The sequence below is a fragment of the Aedes albopictus genome, chromosome 3 (genome assembly GCF_035046485.1).
Source record: "Aedes albopictus strain Foshan chromosome 3, AalbF5, whole genome shotgun sequence".
Classification (NCBI taxonomy): domain Eukaryota; kingdom Metazoa; phylum Arthropoda; class Insecta; order Diptera; family Culicidae; genus Aedes; species Aedes albopictus.
The window spans coordinates 254,738,971-254,763,527 of record NC_085138.1 but is presented as its reverse complement, the minus strand read 5'-3'; the positions used below and the strand labels follow the sequence as shown (position 1 = coordinate 254,763,527).

The following is a 24,557-nucleotide window of genomic DNA, read 5'->3' as shown; positions in this document are numbered from 1 at the left end:
TGTTTGGCAGGTCACTTAGTCTTTATTGAAATTCAAGTTTCTTTCATCAGGTACGGAAGATATATAACAAAACAAAAAACACAAATAGTAAAGTCAATACATGAGAATGTGATGTGGTAAGCCTCAATGTGAACTTAGAGTTCTTTTCTGGCAATGGTAACTGGAATGAGTAAAACTTAATACAAATACTGGAAAGTAAAGTAAATTTGGCCATTTTATGGCACACGATTCGCTTCAGTCCTGACTGAGGTCAATATCTTGGTGCTTCCCATAATAACGCATTTTCTTGCGTGGTCTTAGCCGAGGTAGGTCAAACTGCGGCACGAACTCCGACGAAGCCGGCTTGATGCTTTCGAGTTCCCGTTCCTCCGATGGCGACCGCGTTGACTTGGATTTGAAGCGAATGCTTTTCAACAGCGTGTTGTCCCTGGCATTCCTCTCGCCACGATCGATTTCGGCAAACATTTCGCTGAGCGGTCCGTCGACCGCCGACTCGTCAATACAGTTAACGTTCTCCAGATTCTTCCGGTGATGATCGATGGCAGCGAACTCGACGGCATCTCCCAGGCTTTTCCGCACGATGGCCTTGTCCAGGGCTTGTTTACGATTTGAACAAGTATGCACATACTCGTCCACGGTTCCAACCACGGTGAAGCGGATGACGTGCACCTGCTTGGTCTGTCCGATTCGATGAGCGCGGTCCTCGGCCTGGAAGTCCGCCTGTGGATTCCAGTCGAGATCGTAGAAAATAACCGTATCGGCCGATTGCAGGTTGATTCCGATGCCACCGGTTCGAGTAGTGATCATGAAAATAAAAGTGTCCGATCCGGGCGCGTTGAACTCATCGATCATAGGCTGCCGATCTTCCTGCTGGGTGGTACCCTGCATCCTTTTGTACTTGTAGCCTTTCCATTCCATGTAGTCCTCAAGCACGTCCAACATAATGACAAACTGCGTGAACAGCAAGACACGGGCTCCACGCTGATGGAGTTTGCTCAACAATTTATCCAACACGATCATTCGGGACGCGCAGTCCACTGCGTCTTGGCTAACGTAGACCATTCCTTCCGATTCCTCCGGAATCAGATAGGGATGCAGAGTTACCTGACGCAGATATGGAAACACATTCCTCATGCTGAATTTCATAAAAGTGCCATTTCCTTTCAAGAGTTTAACGTCCTTACACAGCACTTTCTTGGACCAGTAATTCATCTGCCGTGTTGGCGGAATGAAAAGCGTAGTCTTAATCTTGGGCGGAATGTCCACCTCGACGTCGGCTTTGATGCGTCGCAGCATGATCGGCTGCAGGATGTTTTTTAGCCTCACGGCTCTTTCGTGGTTTGGGTCGATGCAGTCTTCCACCTTAAACCACTCATCGAAGTCTTCCGAATTTTTGAAATAATCTGGTAACAACATATTCAACAAAGCCCACAGCTCGTGCAAATTGTTGTTGATCGGTGTTCCGGTCATGAACAGCAAGTTACGGTAGGTCGTCTGGCGGAGCACTTTAGACAGTCGCGTGTCCTCATTTTTGCATCGCTGTGCTTCGTCCAACACTACGTACTGGTAGTTCAACCGCTTGAAGTAGCCATGTTCCGAGACGAAGAAATGATATGCGGTTATCACGACGTCCCATGAACGATGCGTTGCCGTTAGAGCTTGATGTAGCTCTCGTTTATCTCCCCGGCAGTGTCCTCGTAGAACGCGAACATCAGGTAGAAAGCGTTTGAATTCGCGTTGCCAGTTATCGATCGTCGATAGCGGAACGATTACGACGTGCGGTCCAGTGATTTTCCTGTGAAAAAAAAAAATCAAATATCATTGAAATTTCTGAAAAAAAATTGGTAAAACTTATTGTGGCTTAGATCCACATTGTTGTATTATAATTGTAGAAATTCATCGCCCAGCTTAATCTATCACCACCTAATGTACATGTTGATAGAATGAAAAAGCATCTAATCAGGTTTTGACAAAGACTAAGGGCCGATTTCTTCACCTCGGCTTAACGCGTAAGCCAGGCTTACCCATACAGTTAAACCTGGCTTAACGCCTAAGCCAGGGTGAAGAAATCGGCCCTAACAAAGAATAATTTATTGAGGGGATACCTACCCTCAATGTACCAGAAGCCGCTCGTGTTCCAATAGCCGCTCACGAGCGTAGAAATGAAGTTCAACTGCAAAAATATATATCACGGATATTCAAAATATGCGTGTCGAATTACATTTAAACGGGGAGGATTGCGCATATTTATGCCAATGAACATCAGTTTCATAACGGTGAGTGGCTATTGGAGCACGAGCGGCAACTGGTACATTGAGGGAACAAATTCAATGCTTACTATGTTAACATGCCCGCTCAAAAATTTGCATTTGTATTAAACCTAACAACTTCCTGTCTTCTTGAAGCTTGGGTCCAGGTAACGCCTTGGTCAAGATATCTACCGTTTGAAGATTGGAAGCCACGTGTTCCAGCTTGATCGACTTCGCCTCCACTTGCTCTCGAACAAAGTGGTTTCGCACGTCGATATGCTTCGTCCTCGCCGAGTAGCCCATCTCCTTCTCAGCCAGGCATTTTCAGCTCTTAGTTGTCGCACTTGATGATCATAGACCACTGCGCCACATCGCTGTATCCAGAAAACGCCGGATCCGCATTTCTCCTGTGGGTCAGCTTGCACTGCTTGGTCCCCTTGAGGTATCGCTAAATTGTCTTGGCCGCTGTTAAGTGTGGACGACCCGGATCACTGAGAACGAACTTACCACGCTTACCGCGTGATGTCTGGCCTCATGCACTGTGCGATGAACTGAAGAGCTCCAATCACCTCGCAAAATGGAATTTCTTTCATCCTTTCACGATCCCCTTCATTTCGAGGTCTCATCATCTTCAGACGTCGCTACTTCGCGTCAAGCGGAATCGATAATGGATTGCAATCCACCATATTGAATTTCTAGAGCAATTCCTCTAATATGTATCGCTACTGGTCGATGGAAATAGTGTCGATGGTCCTGGTGACACACAGACCCAGAATCGGCTTGGCTTGGCCTAGGTCCTTCATCCGGAATTCGTCGCACAACTGATGATCTTTCCATCTTGTAATACACGCACGTGTCGTACTTCGAGCGCTCCCGGCTGCTCCATGTATATCTCCTCATCGTCCAGATCGCCTTGGAAGAACGTTGTCACAGCATCCATCTTGTGCACAAAGAAATTTAGTTGCGCAGCCAGTGCAAGGAGTCGAATAGTGGCGTAGCGGACGACGGGAGTCCACTGCTTTCACTTGCGAGAAACCTTCTATCACAAGTCTTGCCTTGTAACGTTCAATAATATCGTCCGGATTGGTTTTGACCTTGAAGACCCACTTGTTCTTCAGAGCCTTCCGTCCCTTCGGAAGATTCACCACATCTCGTTCGCGTTCAACGCATCGAATTCTGCCTCCATTGCTTCAATCCATCGGTCCCAGTCGGCTTAGCGCTTCCTGCAGCGTGTCAGTCACTGCTCAGTTGCTTGTTGCAGTCCAATAGCTACTTCCTTCGAGTGTGCCGGGAGAGCAGTGCTGTGAAACACGTGCCGCCGGATTTGAACGGCAATCTCTGATGATTCGCCTCGATGCAAGGGACACAGGGTGACATAGTCCCGCTTGAGATGTCCATGCCGACCACTATACCAGGTAATCGCCTCACGCTGTCCACATTAAGATGCCCCAGTCGCCGATGCCAAGTCTCCAGACTGGTGGCTGGACGTGCCACACACGCACTCGTTTGACCAACCTGGTTCAGTTGGAAGAAGCCGTCCTTCTCGCGGTCCGTGGCACAAGCTTCTCCCGTTGAATTGTCCTTGGCCACACACGATTCCCTCGAGAATGTTACGCAATAGGTCTTCTTACAGCCACAACACTCACCTTCCACATCAGCATCCAGCTCGAGGAAACACTGAATCAGCAAGCAGAACTTGCACAAACTTTCTTCTTGACGCCATTTTCGTCTTCTTCTTCTTTATGGTTCGACGTTTCCGATGGAACTTGGCCTGTCTCCCTTAAACTTAGTGTTCTTTAAGCACTTCCATAGTCCATTGAAGGGCCTGTCATAGCATGAATTTGTATATTGTGAGGCAAGCTTAATAAGTTATACACTGATAGGAAAAATAAAGTGCCCACCTTTTAGTTTTTTCAATTTCTCTCATTTACTTGGTTCAAATTAAAGTAAAAACACTGTAGTTTTTTTATTATCTTATTTTTTATATTCTTTTTAAGTTTCACTTATGGAATACTAAAAAAAAGGAGTTTTACTTGAAGAAAAAAAATCAATTTGTGTTGAAAAAAAAACAGTGACAAAAAAAAGTACCCACTTCAAAAATCGATATATTTTCGATAAGTTTCCATTGGAAGACCCCTCGATTGTTTATGTTTTGATATTTTGACATGTTTTGAAGCAAACGGCTTGACCTGGTGCATTTGTTTACGTGATCGCGTTTGATTAGGTTGAAAAAAAGAGGGGGCCGTAGAGTAGTTGTCTACACGTCTGACTGATAATCAGATGGTCATGGGTTTGATTCCCACCCCTTCCACCCTTTAGTATTAAGGGAAACCGTCTACGGACGTAAAAAGAATAGGAAGTCTACGGACAATAAACTGTCAAATTGAAAAATAATAATCCGATAAAACAGAATTGAAAAATATGTAAACTCCACTGGAGTCGATAAAACAGAACTAAGAAAAACATTGTAAACTCCACTGGGAGTATAAACAGAAATAGGTTGGACATATAGCCACAGATGCTGGTCCATTAGAAAGGTGGTGCACAAAAGAACAGCACCACCGATCAGAAAAAAGAAGAAGGTTGAAAATAAAGGAGAACGTAGTGGTTTCGAAAGCAATTCCGTTGTGTATCCGAAAACTGGTAGTTCGTGATGTGCAAAACGGTGAATCGCACCGGGCTTTCGCTAGGAAGTACAGTATCAGTAAGGCAGCGGTTGGCAAAATTCTTCTGAAGCTTAAAACACCAAGATCATGCGCGAAGTCAAGAAGAATCCGAAGGTAACTGTCCGCGAGATTCAGGAAACCCTTCAGTCAGAGCCGGATTTACAAATGTGGGGGCCCTTTTTTAAGAGGATATTTTTTTTCACTGTAGAAAAATCCAGAAAAAATGATTAATTCTTTCAAAAAATAAGGTTGTTATTGAAGAAACTATTCTAGATTAATTAGCGTAACTAGAAAAAAGGCATCCACTATAATCTAAGCATAACAGAGATTCAGATATGAAAATCTAGTCTGAAGACGATTATAAAAGAAATTTAATCAAGTAAAAAACGCTTTATCCGAGAGTGTTCATAATATTAGAATCCATTGATCAAGTCGGAATTCATGAGAAAGTCCTTTAAGAAATTTAAAAATAGATTTTATAGGAGATTTTCGATAAATTTCAAATAAAATTTATAGCGCTATCTTTGCTTATTGCTTATTGCAAAAGCTCCAAATAGTATTTCTTGCGGAATCATTGATAAAATCAATAGAGTTGCTAACTGATTACTGTAGTGTCCACACTACTACAAATAATAATAGGGGGACTCACTAAACAGATTAAAATGCTGCGTAAGCCATGATATTCTGCTTATTTGAAATGTTTCATGATTTTGCGCATGAAATAATCAAAGATTGCCTTGGTGATCGCGACGTTTAATCAGAATAAACTTCAATAAGCGGTTTAAGCGGTTAAGTGAATCCCCCTAATATCTTGAGTGAATACATCTTAGAGTGCATGCTGTCACTCATGCGTAGGTAAACAATACACAAATAAATATGCTCAGTTCTACCCGGATAAAAACTGACCATAGGGTGTTTGGTGAAAACCATTCCTGCACCATACAGTGTACCAGCTACAATAAAGTGTATTGTAATGAAATGGTTCGCTATACTATACATTTACATTGGATTTTTATGTAACAATATATCATTACTGTTCTTTTCTTACTTTTCCGAAACATTATTTTTCCGTGAATTTTTAATTATTAATTCAGTTTAAGATTTTTTCCGTGCTTTGTTTTGTTGATGTTTGTGACTTTTTTTGATGCAAAGGAAAGGAAAGAGAAAAAAGTGAATAAGTTGAAACATCAATTTAAAGTCAATAACATGTTTAAATCAGCGGTAAACCAGATGTCCTAAGAACTGCAGGTCCAAGCAAGGTTCCAAGAGATATGGCGGGGTAGGTATGTAGGGTGCGATGAGAGAAATACTAATGTAGGCCAACCCGGAAAAATGCAGGTCAGATTACCGTAAATCAGTGGATGAGTTCAACACTATTCTTTCGGTATTTGCATTTAGGGGAGTTTTCTCGTCTTCTCTCACTTGCCTTCGACCACAATCGAATTAAATGCGATTGACAAACTTTATCTTTGACGTAGAGCCATCTTTAACACCTTCACTTCGATGCCGCAATCGGGTGTCAGCTTGCTCTGTTACATTCATGCGCTACCGTTACCTCTTACACACAACACGAGCGGTAGGACGAAGATCAATAAACAAAGAAAAGGGCCAAATTAATGTCGTCTGACACGATGACATTTGTCTAATTCTAGCTTTTCGCGTGGATTTTAGCCAATTTCGATTATGAATATTAATATTAGTTTATTCTTGTTTGTTGAATTGAATACAACACACATATGGCCATCACAGCGCTCATTGTGGAAGAAGACAGGAGTAACAAAAGCCGAACCGTCTCCCGAAGACGCAATCGTGGTCAAGTGCATTCGTTTGACATTTTTGTTTCGTACGGTAGTTTGATTGCTTGTGTTGCGAATGTCGGAGACAAAGGCAGCCGAATATCGACGAAAAGGTGTAAATGAATGTGATCTCCAATAAGACTGGACTGGACTGAACACTGAAATGACTTCTAATATAGGTTCGTCTGCGGGTTCGCTTTTTAACCTAACTTATATTTGAATCGAACTTGACAGTTTTCTCATGAGTTGTTATGTATTTCAAACTTTAGTCAAACTGGTGCCTCAATATTGCAATAACGGTTAAGCACGCTGTAATGATACTTATGTACCTCGTCACCCACTTCATGCAACTACATTAGTGGTTTAATAACACTTAGCGCGCTCGGCATAGTTCCATCATGCCGCTCAAAGTGCTGCCACAAATAATGCTTAGTTTGCAAAACCCAGTTATCTGGCTGGTGGGACATGGGAGCCTAAGCTTCAACTGTTAATGCAATCAGAGACTACTCAGACTTAGACGTGGGTGATCCTATATATGAAGGGTTATCGAAAATGCACTGGAGAATTTCCAAAGCGCATTCTTATAAATCTAGTAAGCCTAAGGTGCCATTAACAGGAGGAAAATGACAAGATAATATAACAATATATGGTTTATGTAATGTTAAACAATACAACATAACAAAAGAAAACCATTCCAAAACCATTTGATTAAATGTATAACCAGTAGTAAAATTACAATTAAAAACAATTTATTTACGGTACATTTTATTGTTTGAAACCATTCATGTACCATACAATGTACGGTATATTTAAACCCACGTATCAGTATTTTGAACAATTCATTAACAATAAAATGTATGGTTTTGCAAAAAAATATATATGGAGAAAAATATTTTTTTATATTGTTACGATACTTAACAACCTGTATAATATATTGTAAAAATCTTATTTACAATTCACGGTATAGGTGTCTACATTACATCTTATTGTTTTTGTATTTTTTATTTTTACAGTGGTGTCTATTGTAAAAATATGGTTCTAAATAGTACTGTTACAATACAACGTTCGGTTTTTCTACTGTATTTTTTATTCGGGTATTCAGACCAACGCCGCGTGTACACGTCTCTCTTGTGATGCATCCGAAGACCACTTTCCGACATTACATTTGGCTTCGAGGATGAAACTATTTTTGAGTTTGTGATGGAATCGTACCTAGTAGTTTATTAAAATCGCGTTACAATAAAAAAAGTCGAGGAACGGACGAATGAATGCAAGCGGTCGATAGGAAAAAGTGTACTGTTCACATAAAACAGCGGCTGCAGATAGGAGGTCGTTTTTTTTTTGTTTTCTCTAGATCAGCAATAGAACGGGGAAGAAAACATATTTACGGATTTTGTGAAACTGGTAGTTTTTGTGGCAGAGCGCAGAGGAGAGGACATGTGAACAGTCATAACGTAAGAGGTGTAGGTCGCATGATCAGAAAGGACGTGGAAGTAATGTGTGAGCGATGGTGCACTGATTGTTTGTTACCCTCGGCTGGAGTCGAAGTGTTGGTGTCCGCGATGCTGTGTCCGGTTGCTACTGCTGATGGTGATGATGATAATTATTTGTGTCATGTTCGCTGTGTAATTTATAGGGGCGGAAAAGGATGAAAGAATATTGTCCTCCTCTCCTCTTCTTGGCGTAACGTCCTCACTGGGACAAAGCCTGCTTCTCAGCTTAGTGTTCTATGAGCACTTCCACAGTTATTAACTGAGAGCTTCCTCTGCCAATGACCATTTTGCATGCGTATATCGTGTGGCAGGCACGAAGATACTCTATGCCCAAGGAAGTCAAGGAAATTTCCTTTACGAAAAGATCCTGGACCGAGCGGGAATCGAACCCGTCACCCTCAGCATGGTCATGCTGAATACCCGTGCGTTTACCGCCTCGGCTATATGGGCCCTGTGAATATTGTGTTTGATTTCAAAGATGTGGGTATGCTAACGTGCCTACTTGAATGGCGATTGTTTGTGTGTATAGAGAGGCGGAGGCATCCAGCTCCTCCTTGGTTTGCATTGACAGTTACTGGAATGGATGTTTTAGAGCTAATTTACCACTCCAAAGCATATACTCCGCCGTATCTGGGTCGGTGCAATTTTATAGTTGTGGAGAGATGTCAAAAGTTAGTTGTGTGCGAGGCAGACCGTGACCGGTCTTAGTCGTCTGCTACGGACACCGCATAGAAAATTTAGTTATTTAGATAACCAGACGAAGTGTTGAATAAACGACCAACTGTAAGTAAAAATCATGTTTCTTGATTATAATTAAGAATGAAATTTAATATCTTGCTTCAAGGGTTATGCTAAAAAAATATCTGTTAGAAGAAGAATTACATTTGATTTATTTATAGAGAAGTGCCGTGTGAATTGAGGTACAAATCAGAACATACTACTGTAAAGTTGGACAGCGTTTGCGTTATTGAAAAGTTGTTAGCTTGGTGATGACTGGGTATGTGTGCGCTTTTGTGAATTTGGAAATCATTGAATTTCAATAGAGTGACTTATAATTGAATGGGTTGGAATTCGGAGTAGGGTTGTAAGAGCATTGTACATAAGCAGTGGAATGTAGTAATCGTGAAGTCAAGTTAACTTAGGAATGAGGGGAGTAAAATAATAGGGGTACTCACTAAACAGATTTAATTGCTGCGTAAGCCATGATTTTCTGCTTATTTGAAATGTTTCATGATTTTGCGAATGAAATAATCAAAGATTGCCTTGGTGATCGCCACGTTTAATCAGTTTAATCAGTTTGCGTTGTTAAGGGAATCCCCCTAATGAGTAGTTTGGTTAAAATAAACAGCCGTGCAAATTCGCGGAGTAAAGTTATATTAAATAAACATGAAAGTGAGTCATTCAAAGTGAAACGAAGGATACGAAGTAGTGTTCTGAATTTCCTGGGGATTGCTTAAAAAGGATTGTAAATTAGTCTTTAGTTGCGTCCACAAATGATTTTTAGGTAGAGGGGAGAATCAATAATATTATCTCGTTTATTGAAGTAATAAGAGAAGTTATTGGTGAAACTAAGTCTTTGAGTTGTATTGATTTTGAAAGCACATGCTCGGTCAAAAATGTCAAGAAAATCCCTTCAGACAATGTGAAGAATTGGCTTAGTTTGAATGTTGAACGCCAACATGGAGGACCTGGCCACCTGACCTTAGAATGAGAGAACTCGGCATGGTCGGCTTTTCAGTTTCAGAGCAGATGGTGTTAAAGATGGTTTTGGTCTAGAACTCAGACGTTGATGCTCAGAGTAGAAATAATAAGCCTTATAAATTGTAGGTCATTTCAGTTTAGTTAAAAATATCGTAGAAGGAAGAGATTTCACAAATAAAATCTTTCACATCAAAAAATGGTTTCTTACAATCAAAGAAAACTTTCACCAAAAGTGATATTTTGGAGGTATGAGTCTACGGGGTATTTCATGGAATGGTGAAATGTGAAGAAGAAATCCCTTGTTCGCCGATGGTACTTCGGTGGAGCTACGTATGCAGGTTGCTGAAATCAACGTTCAATACGTGCGTGTGAGGGATATCAACCTCCGGAGATTGATGACAAGGATTTGCCTGTGGCGCTTGGACAACACCGATACATTCATCGGATGCTGCAAAAGAAATTCCCTGCTGGACTAGCTTTCAGCGTCAACCTCCATACCGGTATCAGAGGGATATACATGGAAATCAACACTGATATCCCTGCAGTTTTGGCGCTCGGTAAATGGAAAGCGAGGACTTGGGCGAGGATCTACCATATATGAGAGGCTACAAGAAAAATGTTTTGTTTGCCGGTCGGAAGGTCACCGTAGGAATACCTGCCCAATTTTAAAACTGGCGGAGAAGCAAGGACGAGATAGAAAAACAGCAGTTTCGGTATTGTGGAAGAGGAGTATCAGCGCTACATAGCTGAGCGGAAACTATCGACGAAGAAATAATTGAATTTGTAGAGGAAGACATCTTGGAGCCGAAACGCCATTGGTAACAGAGAAAAAGGAAATACCCACTAAAGAGAACGTCGATGAATTAGAAGAGGAGCGCATGAGGCAAATTAATCTAGCGGCAGAACAATTTGGTTTCGAACATTTTCGGGAAAACTTCGCCAAACTATCGGAGATTATAGAAGCACCACCAACACCAAATAACAGCAAGTATCATGCGTGTTAACGATGGAGGCAGTTCGCAGCGTCTGGCTCGATGGAGTTGCGATCGAGAAAAAAATCCACTGGTATCGTAAGAACAACAAGTATTATTAGTAACTATTTTTCGTCCAGTGTTTCGGCTCTATTATGCTTAGGTGTGGTTCGAGTCTATCAAATAAGCAAATAGGTTAAAAAAGAGAAAGTGACCGAGACTTTCACGATTGTTTCGCTTTGCTTCGAAGAAGTTTGCATCTAAAAGGTGAGGGACTCTTTAAGTATAAGAAGGAGGATATCTGGATCTTTTCTTCCAGAAGGAGTGTATTTAAATAGAGTATTAGAACATAAATCAATAGCGAATAATTTTAGTGCTGCCGTGATTCCTGTTAATGCTTTGTAATAGTCAGAAAATCGTTTGGAATAAAAGTGTGTAAATATGAATTGAACTTTCTATATGCTCAAACAGAAATGTACATACTGCATATACTATAATTGACATTCAGTCTCATTTGGAACTTCACATATTTACTTGGAAATATTTCTTTATCATGTGTGTCGAATGGCTCTTTCACATAAATAAAAATAAAAATCATAGAATAGGAGACAATCAGTGAAGTACTAGATTGAAAGTAGTGAGCTGGATTTTTGTATGGTGAGATGATCAATTCTCCGTTTCTGCAATAAAATGATGCAAACAGCGTGGGTTATATGATTACGTGCCTAATTTGATGATGTTTGAGCAAAAGTTTGGGTAACTGTGTTGTTGAAGTTGCAGGAAAAAAATAATACAACAATACAGTTATTCAAACTTTTGATCAAATAGCATCAAATTAGCCAATAAATCATATAACCTACGCTGTTTGTACCATTTGATCGTAGAAATGGAGAATTGATCATCTCGCCATACAAAAATCCAGCTCACTACTTTCAATCTAGTACTTCACTGATTGTCTCCTATTGGCAATGAGTTATATCCAGGGTAGACATAAAGATATAACGTAGAGTGGAGTTTATTGATATGCATTGATGAGTATCGATAGGGCACAGAAGCAAAGCAATGCAAGGGCTATACGTTGGTGTTAACATTGACGGAGTGTAGTAATTCGAAAGTAACATCCAATTGATCGTGCTGATTTCGTCGGAGCAATGGTATCCGAGCATATTCTGTCTATTTTCTAACCTATCACAGCTAGCCAACTAAGGTTGTTGACACGAAGCGGTCAAGCATTCCCCATCACTCGAAGTGTTCATTGTTATGGAGGATACCAGATTGAATGGAAATTCACCAAGGACTAAGTTCTTCAGAGTCGAGTTGCAGTTCTTCTGTAAATGGTTTGGGATCCGGAAGGTTCAATAGAAATTTAGACATACCGAAAGTTAGAACAACTATTCGTGATGGTGATTTTAAATATTAGTTATATTGTCAATTAAAAAAAGGAGTTGGCAATCAATTCGAACAAAATTGCTAAACAGTTTGTATGGATAAAGTAATAGAAATTGAAGAATTTGAAGAATTAGAAAATCCGTGCTTTCTCATCAACTATTTCTTGGGCATTTGATAAAAAGAAAGTGAAAATGTTATCTAAGGCCTTGATAGATTTTATTTTTTGCCTTTTTGAAATGATAGTCAACATCTTTATTATCCTTCAAAAGAAGAATAATAAAGATGTTGACAAGTCCAAGGCTTGTGCAGTAGTATGGGACACCCATCAAATTCTCGCTCCAGTCGACTTTTTCGATTCCATTTAGGTCCCATATGAACTGTACAAAATTTCAGCGCAATCGGTGAAACTATAATTTAGCGCAAGCGGTTTAAAGTTTTCATAGGATTTACTATGGGAAAAGTTACACTTTCAAACAAAAAATCCCAGAGGTCGCCCTTTGTCTCCTTAATTCAAATCGATCAATGCTTCTTGTAGGAAAATCATTTATGAAACTTTCCTTCGAAGACCGCAAAACAATTGGATGGTTGTGGAAAAAGTTATTGATTTATTACCAATTAGTGATCCAACGAACGGCTTTTTGTTTTGTTTTATTAGCAGCACTGTAGCTGCTGCCTTGGTTGTTGCTGTTTCTGGGGGTGGTGATGCCTCCCGCCACCCCATGCAACAACGGCGGCAGCAGTGCTGCTGATAAAATAAAAACAAAAGCCGTTCGTTGGATCACTAATTGGTAATAAATCAATAACTTTTTCCACAAGCATCCAATTGTTTTGCGGTCTTCGAAGGAAAGTTTCATAAATGATTTTCCTACAAGAAGCATTGATCGATTTGAATTAAGGAGACAAAGGGCGACCTCTGGGATTTTTTGTTTGAAAGTGTAACTTTTCCCATAGTAAATCCTATGAAAACTTTGAACCGCTTGCGCTAAATTATAGTTTCACCGATTGCGCTGAAATTTTGTACAGTTCATATGGGACCTAAATGGAATCGAAAAAGTCGACTGGAGCGAGGATTTATTTTTTCCATACAAGCGTGTCCCGTACTATTGTGCAGTCTCTGCTGTGTGGTCCAATGACCACCCGTATTTATACTACCTTAGGTAGACATAATGAATGATACCTAGACATTTAGGTATTGTTATGAATAGTATTTCATGTAGGTAGATATCCTATGCGCACAACCATTAGGTAGACACTACAATAGGTAGCTAGTTGTTTTGCTGTTTCAGTGTGCGTTAATATTTTAGTTATTCAAAATTGTAAGAAAGGTAAGATTTCAAGGGTAGTTTTGGAATTGTAAAAAGGCATCGATTCATAAACACTATATTAGACAACATACATAGCAGACCTAGACCAAGAAACAGAACTAGTTGAACAACAGTTTCTTAAGCTAAAGTTTGTTTGAGACTCGTTTGTTCCACTCTTGTACAGCAAAAAATGTTTGTTGGGAGGCCATTTCACCACAGATAGCGTATATTCAGACGTTAGATGTGCTAGACCAAAGGAGATCTAGACGGGATTTTTTTTTTGTTGTACGAAGAATGATGGTGAGTAGAGACAATCAGCTGTTTTCTACCCGTAAAAAACTATTTAATGAAGCCGAAGAAACTAACATAACGCGACAAGTTAAAAATGTTATAAAAGACCTAAATGATAAGGAGGAGACAGTAACGACACAAAGTCAAAATATATTTGAAGAATGAGGGGATGAAAGCTGCATAACAGGAATACGGAGAAGCATGAAACACCTCAACTGACAGTGTGAAATTATTTCCAGGGGTTTGAATGCAGAAAAACAAAATGAGAGACACAACATCATTAGAAATGTGTTTGTTCGTGAAGTACATTAGTCTTAAGTCATGAAATAAAAAAATACTGTAAAGAAAAGGAGGAATGTAGTGTCCACACTACTACAAATAATAATATCTTGAGTGAATACATCTTAGAGTGCATGCTGTCACTCATGCGTAGGTAAACAATACACAAATAAATATGCTCAGTTCTATTCAGACCAACGCCGCGTGTACACGTCTCTCTTGTGATGCATCCGAAGACCACTTTCCGACATTACAATTACCAGGTTTCTTTTTTTGTGAAACTAAAGCATAAACATTTATAACGTGGCTTTGAGAGGAGTTTCTGGTGATCGCGCAAAATAACTGTTAAGAACTCTTTGTGAAACTTCAAGAGGTAAAAAATCCATAGTGGTATTTTTAGCGGAAATTTTACTAAAAGATGCTGAAGAAATTTCATCGGAAATCCATAATGAGTTCCTGATGGAATTTCTGTTTTTTTAACCTTTCGTAACTCGCGCGGTTGACTACCTGCGTCAGCACCACGCTAATGCTGAGTACAAAAAGCGAGATTTTTTCAACGTGTTGTACAAAATAAAACAGCGCGATCGCTCGTGGGTTAATAGAATTATAAGTTAAATTTCGTAAGTATCTCTGGCGGACGAATTTTTAGCCAATCTAAACAATTTTTTTTGCATAACTTCAAATATTTCAGAATCTTTCAAAAAGTTCTCCACAAATATCTACAGCAATTTTCATATGGAACCTATAGATTTGTTAAGAGTTCGCCTTAAATTACACATTCGAGCCAGGAAGAAAAATTCGTCATGAATTTAATCATATTAAAGAAAATCGGACCAGATCTTTTGCAAAAAAAAAGCTGCCTAAAATTCTTGCTTGTTCCTACAAAGAAATGTTTCAACAATTCTGGGATTCTATTTGAATAATTTATAAATTTGGTGAGCGAAATCTAACTCTACAATTCTAAAAGCTTTTCTTTATTCTGATAGAAACAACTGCAAATCTTCAAAGAACTATGTAGAAAATGTTTAAATATAACACCAATAATTTTCGACAGAAATAAACACGAATTTTCAGCAGAAACTTTTCAACTCTCTATTCCATAGAGTTTAACATTTCATCAAGATACAGGTGAAGATTTCCGGTGAATTAACTTGTGCAATTCACAAGAGTGATCAATTCAAACCATAAAAATCTTAACAACTTTCAGAGGAAGTTTGAAATTAAAAAAAAAACAGATATATGCTTCTTTCTAATTTGAAGCACAATATTTCACATACATCTTGAGAGTAGAAGTACTTGTGATGAAAATTAAATCAAGATGTTTCTACCACTACTTTTTTTCGGTGCCACTTGAAGTTAGATTTTGTGCGGGCCCCTAAAATGTGGGGGCCCGGGGCCATGGCCCACCTGCCCCCCCCCCCCCCCCCCCTTAAATCCGGCCCTGCCTTCAGTTATCAGTTTCCGGTGGAACTGTTCGTCGCCGCCTTGTAGCACAGGGGTTGAATAGCAAACTTGCCCGGAAGCGCCCATTTATCAGCAAGGCAAACAAAGCCAAACGGCTTAAGTTTGCTAAGGAGCATGCTGATAAGCCCCTAGAGTTCTGGAAAACGATTCTCTGGAGGGACGAATCAAAATTCGAGCTGTTTAACCGAAAGCGGCGGGTTCGTTTTTGGTGCAGATCGGGAGAGGAGCTTCAGGAGCGCCACATCCAAAACACGGTGAAGCATGGAGGAGGAAATGTAATGGTGTGGGGATGTTTTTCGTGGAATGGAGTGGGTAGCCTCGTGAAAATCAACGGGATAATGACGGCGGATTCCTACATCAACATCCTGCGAGAAAATCTGGAGGTTTCGCTGCTCCAGACGGGCCTTGAAGAGAAGTTCGTATTCCAGCAGGACAACGACCCGAAGCATACCGCCAAGAAGACCAAGTCTTTCTTCCGGTCTTGTCGGATCAAACCGCTAGAATGGCCTCCACAAAGCCCGGATCTCAATCCCATCGAGAATTTGTGGGCGATTCTCGATGCCAGGGTTGACAAAACTACCAATAAAAATAGCTATTTTGAAGCCCTGGAGCGCGCCTGGGAAGAGCTAGATCCACAGCACCTAAAAAACCTGATCGAGAGCATGCCGAAGCGCCTGCAGGAGGTCCTGAAGGCCAAAGGAGGACACATCAATTATTGAAAAGCATTTGTTTTACTTTAATTTATGTTTTCTGTAGCCTAAATGAAGTGGGCACTTTTTTGTCAGTTTTTTTTTTCAACACAAATTGTTTTTTTTTTTCTTTTAAGTAAAACTCCTTTTTTTCGGTATTCCATAAGTGAAACTTAAAAAGAATATAAAAAATAGATAATAAAAAAACTACAGTGTGTTTACTTTATTTTGAACCAAGTAGGGGTAGGCGGGGCATAATGAGCAGATGGGGCATAACGAACACCTTGTATTTTCACTGTAAATTTCAAAATTTTCGAAGCAAATTGCTTGAATATAGCTTAATTATCTCAAATCCAATGAATTGGTGACGAAACATTTGTCAAAAAAGCCGTTTGCTTTAAAAAAATAGTCAAAATGAGGATAGTGGTCATGCACTGGGGAAATATTATAAGAATCAACTGACCTAAAATAAGGTTTTGGAATCGAAATAAGAATGAAGTGGGTATCTATCAATTTTCTTGATATTTCCTGTGTCAATGAAATGTATTTGTAACACTTTCAAAATAATGGTATAATTATTTTGTTAAAAAATATACTTTGAAAAGTTGATAGTAGGGTGGGGCAAAAGGAGCAACAGGTGGGAAAATGATGAAAATTGTGAACATCTTAAACAAACGAATTTTACTTTTGGTTTTCTCCGTTACGATGCATATAGTAAGGTTTTGTTATTAATTTTCAATTTATTAGCTTGAAAAAATCAGTATCTGTATATTATCACTGTTTGAAAATGCCCTAATAGTAAACACCACGGAACCCCACAGTTCCCTACAAATTAAACCCCATAATTCCCTTAAATTCTCATTGATGGTTGTCGGCATGCTTTATCATTGACAAGAATAGTCAATTAGCATTTGATTGTGTACAAAACAAGGATTGATCATCCTGCCCCACCTAGGGTGCTCATTATGACCCACCCCCAAAACTCAACCCATGATTTTAAACGTTTTTAAAAACCATAAAATTTTGCAACAATAATCGCTTTATTCGAAATTTCAACGATTAGCTTTTGTCAGTAAAGGTTCAAATAAGGATTATACGTTAAAATTGCACATTGATTGCGCTTAATTTACTGGATTTGGAGGCAAAATGCTTAAGCTGCTCATTATGCCCCGCCTACCCCTAAATGAGAGAAATTGAATAAACGATGAAGTGGGCACTTTATTTTGCCTATCAGTGTATGAAGAAAGTGAGCAAATGCTTTTACTTTGGTAAAACGTCAAACCTTGTACTTGAGCGTTTACTCAGGTTGGTATGACAAAACTAAAAGTATGAGCAATTACTTTTTGAACATCATAATCCATATGAATAAAATTGCGAAACCTGAGTAAATGCTCAGTCACCTATACGGACCCTTAGTGTGGGTCATCGGAACTGTTTTCTCAGATCAAAGCTTTTATGGTTTCGTTTCGGGTTCTGAGTATCTGTGCAAAATTTGAGCACGATCGGTTGCGTCTACACTTTGCGTATTGCAATTGAAATTTGTATGGGATTTTGTATGGAAAAACAAACTTTTTTGCATTTTTGTCATAAGTTGAAAAAGTTTGTCTGAAACTTCTTAAGGAGAAACATCAGAGAATACAAATATGACTGCCACAATGGCCGACTTAGACCCCTACTCACGTTTACAAGAGCACCAATCTTAAAAATTCGTAAACAAATGCGCTCGGTTTGGAAAATCTGCCTCTTTTTGGAAGTGAGCTAAGCCAGAATTGACAAGTGCGGCTTGGTTCGATGCTTCGTTCGTCAGATTTGTGCCTCCAAAGTTTGTATGCAAAATTGCAATGGGATTTCTCGATGTTTCACTTTAACCAATACTATAAAATGATAGCCTAGAATGTTCTGAAAAACTTTGTTGAAGATCGCAAAGCGATCCGATGCTTGTCAAAATAGTTATAACTCACGAACCGCATGCATGTGTTTATGTTTTAACATGTAAAGGAATAACAATAGCAACAAAATTATGCTGTTTCGCCAAGCAATGCCAACGCTATAACTTTTTTCATAAGCATCAGATCACTTCGCGGTCCTCGACAAAGTTTTTCAGGACACCCTAAGCTATGTTTTCACTTTATCGCTTACATTGTTTTAGAAAACTTTGAGCTTGTTATGAGAGAAATGCAAAAAAGTGTGTTTTCCCATGTAAAACCCCATACAAATTACAAACGCAATGCGCAAAACGTAGACATAACCGATCGTGCCCAAATTTTGCACACTGAGTCCTGAAATGGGATCAAAAAAGCTTTGATCTGATGGGATACCATTGAATTTTTCATTTTTCCATATAAACGATGACCCACTCTAATGCTCAGTTGAAAGTGAACACATTTACAAGTTACATAAACGTCGAATTATGATCACTGGATGTTGCTCGAAGTGCAATTACCACCCTTAGGGCTGCTCTGATGACCCTCCGAGGCCACAAGTGCCCATTTATATGAAAAGTGCATGATCTTATAGGCATGGTATTGAACTTTATCATTTTCATAGTCAAGCCGTAATGTATGGCCATTGAAAGTTGCTTTGGGTATAATGCATCCCAAAATATGGGAATCAAACTACTCTCCTGGAGGAACCCCACGAGGACTTTCAGCAGGAAATCTTGTAAGAATTTCAGTAGAAACTCCTGGAGGAACTTCTAGCGGAATCCCAGTCGAAACTCCTTAGGAATCCCAGGAAGACCTCCAAGAGGAATCTCAGAAGGAACTTCAGGAACGAATCCCGGGTGTAACCTCTGGCGGAACCCCAGAAGAAACTCCTGGAGGAGCCCTAAGAGGAACTCTGGTAGGAGTCCCAGAAGGAACTCCTAGAGGAATCCCTGGAGGAACCTCAGGAGGAATTCTTGGAGAAATCCCAGGAGGACCTCCAAGAGGAATCTCAGGAGAAGCTTCAGGAAGGAATCCTAGAGAAACCCCAGGAGAAACTCCTGGAGGAACCACAGAAGGAACTCCTGGAGGAATTCCAGGAGGAACTCCTGGAGGAATTCCAGGAGGAACTCCTGGAGGAATTCCAGGAGGAACTCCTGAAGGAATTCCAGGAGGAACTTCTGGAGGAATTGCAGGAGGAACTCCTGGCGGAATTCCAAGAGGAACTCCTGGAGGAATTGCAGGAGGAGCTCCTGGAGGAATCCCAGGAGGAACTCCTGCAGGAATCTCAGGAGAATGAATTCGTAGATGAATCCCAAGAGAAATACCAGAAGAAGCTCCTGGAGGACTTCCAGTCGGAACTGCTGGAGAAATCCCAGAAGAAACTCTTGGAGGCATCCCAGGACCTCCAAGTGGAATCTCAGGAGGAACTTCAGGGAGGAATCACTGGTTTAACCTCTAGACAAAGATGGTTAGAAGGAAAAAGATGAACGACTCCCGCTCCTAACAGGCGACACGAATAGCGCCGCTCTGGTGAGCCAACGTTCAACTAATACACTCTTAATGAATTTTTCGAAAAATTTTACTACAAACGCACAGGCAAAATCACACTAAACTTTTTTCACACATTTCACACAGTCACGCGCAAGGTTATTATTGTAATCACCAATAGATTGTTAATTCAATCAATCGATTCAGTGATGGGTGAACCAATGTTTAGCAGCTTGATTTGGATGTTCCAATGTTCGACAACACGAATATGTTTGCACAAATAATTCAATTTCAATTCATAAGTAATGTGATCACTTTTTGTGTAAATCAAGATGTTACATTACATCAGAATTGCATACATACGCGCCAACTTGTGACGTAGTGGCGGGGGAGAGATGTGCAAGACCTCTCAAAATACATAAATTAAATTCGGAAATTATCTATACAGTTCATTTATTTTAGGCATATTTACGTGAAAATTAGTGCATTTAGCTGAAAAAAGAAATAATTTGATTCAATTTTGGAGAGCTTTGCTTCCTAACTACGTCACAAGTTGGCGCCCATGATTGCAGATGTCGAAGCTTTCAGATTCCTGGCACTGTAGTTTATTTCAGTGACTGGATTCTCTTCAAAATATCTTGAAAAAAAAAAACAGATGCAACCATACATGTGATGATTCCAATGTGGATTCGAAAATCATGGAAAATTACATGTTATTTAAATTACTGAATCGTGCCATATAATTTTGATACATTTAAACAATTTTTCACAAGCAAAATATTTACAAAAAAAAAAAAGTTGAATCAGATTTTCCGACGCAATTTTGTGTTACGCGGTTTTAGCGTGTTTTAATTGCGTCAAAAGTGTACACTCTAACTTAAATCTAGCCATAAAGGATGTTTTTTTGCACTTCTCACTCAACAGATGGCGGTAGTGTAGAATGCATAGTGTGTCTCCGGAGGAATGTATGGGAAAAATAAGAGTCGGTCATCTTTTTCCTTCTAACCATCTTTGCTCTAGAGGAACCCCAGGAGATACTCCTAAATGAACCACAGAAAGAAGTCCTGGAGGAACCACAGAAGGAAGTCCTGGAGGCATTCCTGGAGGAATTCCAGGAGGAATCCTCGAGGAGAGGAATCCCAGGAAGGAACTCCAAGGATGTTTTCGATCAACTGGCAATCGTTTGACTCATTTGTCCGTAACTCAGTTCAGAAGCCTAATATTGAAAAGTTGTGTTCGGCAAAGTTGTAGCTTAGTGTTTTTCCTATAATTATTACCAAGGACGCCATATTCTAACTCTAATACTTACGACGTAAAAGTGTTAGTACCACCTACTTCTACTAAACGATCGGATTTTTCGATCGTTTAGTATAAGTAGGTACTAGGTAGTACTAGCGCTCTATCGCCGTATATATGAGTGTTGCGACGCGAACTCATTATAGGCTCCAATCATTATTAGTTGTATTTACCAGAACATTTATTTTGTTAGGATGCATACACCTCATTCTCATCATTCATTCCGTTTTTAGTTACCCATTCGAAATTTTCGTATACCTGTTAGATGTAAGTAGGCTAAAAATATGAAATCAGAAATACACAAGTAGGTCACAACCAACTGAATGGTCGTAAGTTTCAATCATCCGAACTCACGCTCTTCAAAATTGTTGCTACGAAATAGTGGAAAAGCCTTTCACACTGAAAAGGAACTATTCGCTATTAAGTTCTTCAATTAGAAGAAATATTTAGTTTGAAAAATCAACAATGAGAGTTAGAAAAAAAAATTTCCTCCTGAGATTCATTTTACGATTTCCTATGAAATATTCCTTGTCAAGGAGTCCTTGATTGAAATTTCGAGTCTAGCATGATGTAGTGCGTGATCGTTCTCTAGGATGGGATATGGCAACTAGTGTGCCTAGAAGAGACCGGGTCGTTCCCATTGCATCACCACGAAGCACGATGGTACTGATGGAAATATCAGTGAATATTTTTTTGTCATGGCAAAACATGTTGTATGCAACTGGTTGCAAAAAATAACTTTCCCAGCACTCTTTGTATTTATCCAACTCGGCAAGCCTCATTGATGCCTCGTGCTGAAAATATCATCTTTATGCAACTTGTTGCATAAATAACATATACTATTCTATCTTCACTTACTTGTAATGCTTCAGGTATCCGATAATCGAAATCGCTTGCAGCGTCTTTCCCAGACCCATCTCGTCCGCCAAGATACCGTTGATTCCGTTGTCGAAAAGCGTTATCAGCCAGTTCAGCCCTTCGATCTGGTAGTTGCGCATTTGTCCCGTGATAAATTCTGGCGATTCGGTAAATTGCATCGATAGCTGCTGGTCATCCTGGTCGATTTCGAAACGCGATAGCACTTGCTTTCGAGATCGACCTCGCTTTTTGTCATGGCTGTTGTTATTGTTCGAGTCTTCAGCCACCCGTCCCGTTTTCTGAGGCCGCTTCAGGTTACGCTGTTCGGCAAACTTGGTAAACTGAGAGAATTGTCCCTCGAGAAATTCCAATCGGCGCAGTCGATCGCGTGAGATGGCTTCTTGAAACTCACGTTCCGCACGCGACATGTAAGGGAACATTCCTCCTACGGCGGGCTGAACATTTGAATCAGGTACTTCGAGGACATCGCTCGGAGTCGTTGAATGGCGGCGCTGCAAAAGGACATCAATGATATGAACAATATCGTATGCGAAAACACTTTAGCGTGTCGAAAACCACCCTTTCTTTATACCTTTCGGTCCGTGGTCGATTCCATCGAGTCGGAAGAAAAGCCCTGTTGCTGGGCGGAAGTTGAATCATCCATTGTGATTTCCTGTTGCCTGTACGATTTATGGGTACACTAATTAACAAAATTACAATTTTCCAAAAACAAATTGAACAGTGAATTAGGAACAAAATTAAAACGACGACCGGCTAGTCCTGGTCCTGAACGAACACGAACACGCTTTTGCATCCGAAGCCGGCACCGCGACGCGCGCGTTTGCTCTCAGTAACATTTTCGTGCAGTTGCCACTGGCAACCATAATAGGGCTGTGTGATATTCTGTTTGGAGACTTCTGTTTTTTTTGGCCTTCAGTTTACAGTCACTATATGTATAAACAGTCTGGCGAAAAGAAAATCCAGTGATTTGATGTTGCATGAAGAAGAAGAAGAAGAACGATGGTGTTTGTTATAGATAGTAGAGTAAACATAGATCCGCTAAGATGAATCCGTTGTATCCAAACGAACTGTCAAAATCTGTATCCAAACGAGCATGACGTCACGATTTGGACAACATCAATGGAACGCATGACGTCATATTCAATCGTCGCACTTTTGAAAATTACTACCCGCATAACCATGAACCATACCAGTACTGTTTGCCACACTGTTCACAACTATTTCCTACTGTATCTCAACAGTATGGTATGTATAATATACAGAGTAACAATAAATCAACCCTACCATAAACGGTTTCAACAGTGTGATAGATGGTTTTCGAGCAAATTACAATATGGGGAATAGGCGGTTAAGTTATGTTACAATAAAAAATTGGCATTTTTCTCGAACAAAATTTTCGTAAAACAGTAAGCCATACTGTGGACATACAGTTCATTTTCTGCAGTAATAAAAGTGCACCAAACTGTTGCAGAACAGTTGAACAATAAATTTAGGAGAAAATTGTGACACACAATGAAACTGTTTGTGTATTGTGCAATATAGTATAATGAACAGCATGCTATACTGTGTGGTTATATTTTCACAATTGGAACCATTATTTTTCGGAATTTTCTGTTTTTCAATAACTATTTTCCCAAGCGAAAAAAAATCTTGCCAATTCACAACAAAATAAGCATTTTCTTCGTAATCACCAAAATGCGTATTCAATTCGAAATCGCCATGAAAATTAATCGCTTAGGGAAACAGTTATTTGAAAGTAGCTCAATGATTTGTAGATTATTACTATTATAGAAAATGGCAGAAAAGCCTTGTATATTTTATTGAACAGGATAAGTATCTATGATGAAAACTTAGAACGGCAAAACGACTTCCGGAATACTGCTGCGTCTCCGATGTATCGACATGGCCGCACACGGACTGTAGAATGAATCGGTCCGCAAGATCGGTAACGAAATCATGTGGTATCCGTACAACAATGCACGACTGCCGCAAGCAAATCCTGTCTTGGATCCAGCTGCCGCTGGGGAGTCCACTGCTGGCTATTCTGATGAACTGTTGTCACGGAAGTAACTACGACGCCAACACGGATGTCCCAAGGACAGTGCAGAGCGTTTCTTTTCTATCGCATTATACACTGATCGGGGATTCGCCTCCATCTGTTGTCTGCACCAAATTTCCGATTAGTCGACGTTTCGTTTTCACCCTGAAATCAGAAAGTATAATATTGGTAAATATTGTCAAATCCATAGAAAGTTTTCTCACCTCTGATATCCAATTTGTTCCGGTCCATCGGTTCGAGGCTGGTTTATCCCAATGGGGCCATTGGAAGTCGGGTATCCCCGTGGATTTCCCGCGATGTTGACGGTGTGAGTTTTCCAACGCGGAGTGAGATAAACAAGCGTTACATTTGAAAAAGTCCTAAGCATTAGCATTAGCATTAGCATTAAGCGAGTCGCACAAATTCGTAGGTGGTACAGTCCTAGACCGCTGTTATGAGGGTTGCCTCCTTCCCGTCCGGACCAAAGCACAAAGATTTGGGACTAATCTCTGACTCTTAGACAAGACTGACGCAATCCTCCAATGGTCGAGCACTGTCCTGGCCACGTCCTTGCGACTGCTGAGGAATGGGAAAGGATGGTTAGTTTTGGACACCTATGAAAAATGTAGACAACTCTAC

At 40.1% G+C, this 24,557-nt stretch overlaps 1 protein-coding gene and 1 long non-coding RNA gene across 2 annotated transcripts; both read right to left on the bottom strand.

The window, feature by feature from the left end:
• On the bottom strand, positions 1-22,732 carry LOC109422326 (chromatin-remodeling complex ATPase chain Iswi). The gene is made up of 3 exons (XM_019697014.3): positions 22,452-22,732; positions 21,860-22,371; positions 1-1,795 (listed from the first exon to the last, which is right to left on the bottom strand). Exons 1-3 carry the CDS (start codon positions 22,521-22,523, stop codon positions 235-237), a joined length of 2,145 nt encoding a protein of 714 aa, XP_019552559.3. The 5' UTR covers positions 22,524-22,732; the 3' UTR covers positions 1-234.
• A 943-nt stretch (positions 22,733-23,675) lies between these two features.
• Positions 23,676-24,298, bottom strand: LOC109431419 (uncharacterized). Its single transcript, XR_009998837.1, has 2 exons — positions 24,143-24,298; positions 23,676-24,083 (listed from the first exon to the last, which is right to left on the bottom strand). It is a non-coding gene; the product is annotated as an uncharacterized LOC109431419 (long non-coding RNA).
• Between the last annotated feature and the right edge of the window lie 259 nt (positions 24,299-24,557).

Bases quoted from the DNA above. Each gene is read 5' to 3' on its own strand.
- LOC109422326 (XM_019697014.3), bottom strand. From the start codon at position 22,523: ATGGATGATTCAACTTCCGCCCAGCAACAGGGCTTTTCTTCCGACTCG. The intron at 22,372-22,451 runs GTATAAAGAAAG...GTCCTTTTGCAG, and splicing joins AATCGACCACGGACCGAAAG to CGCCGCCATTCAACGACTCC. The intron at 1,796-21,859 runs GTAAGTGAAGAT...TTTTTTTCACAG, and splicing joins GGATACCTGAAGCATTACAA to GAAAATCACTGGACCGCACG.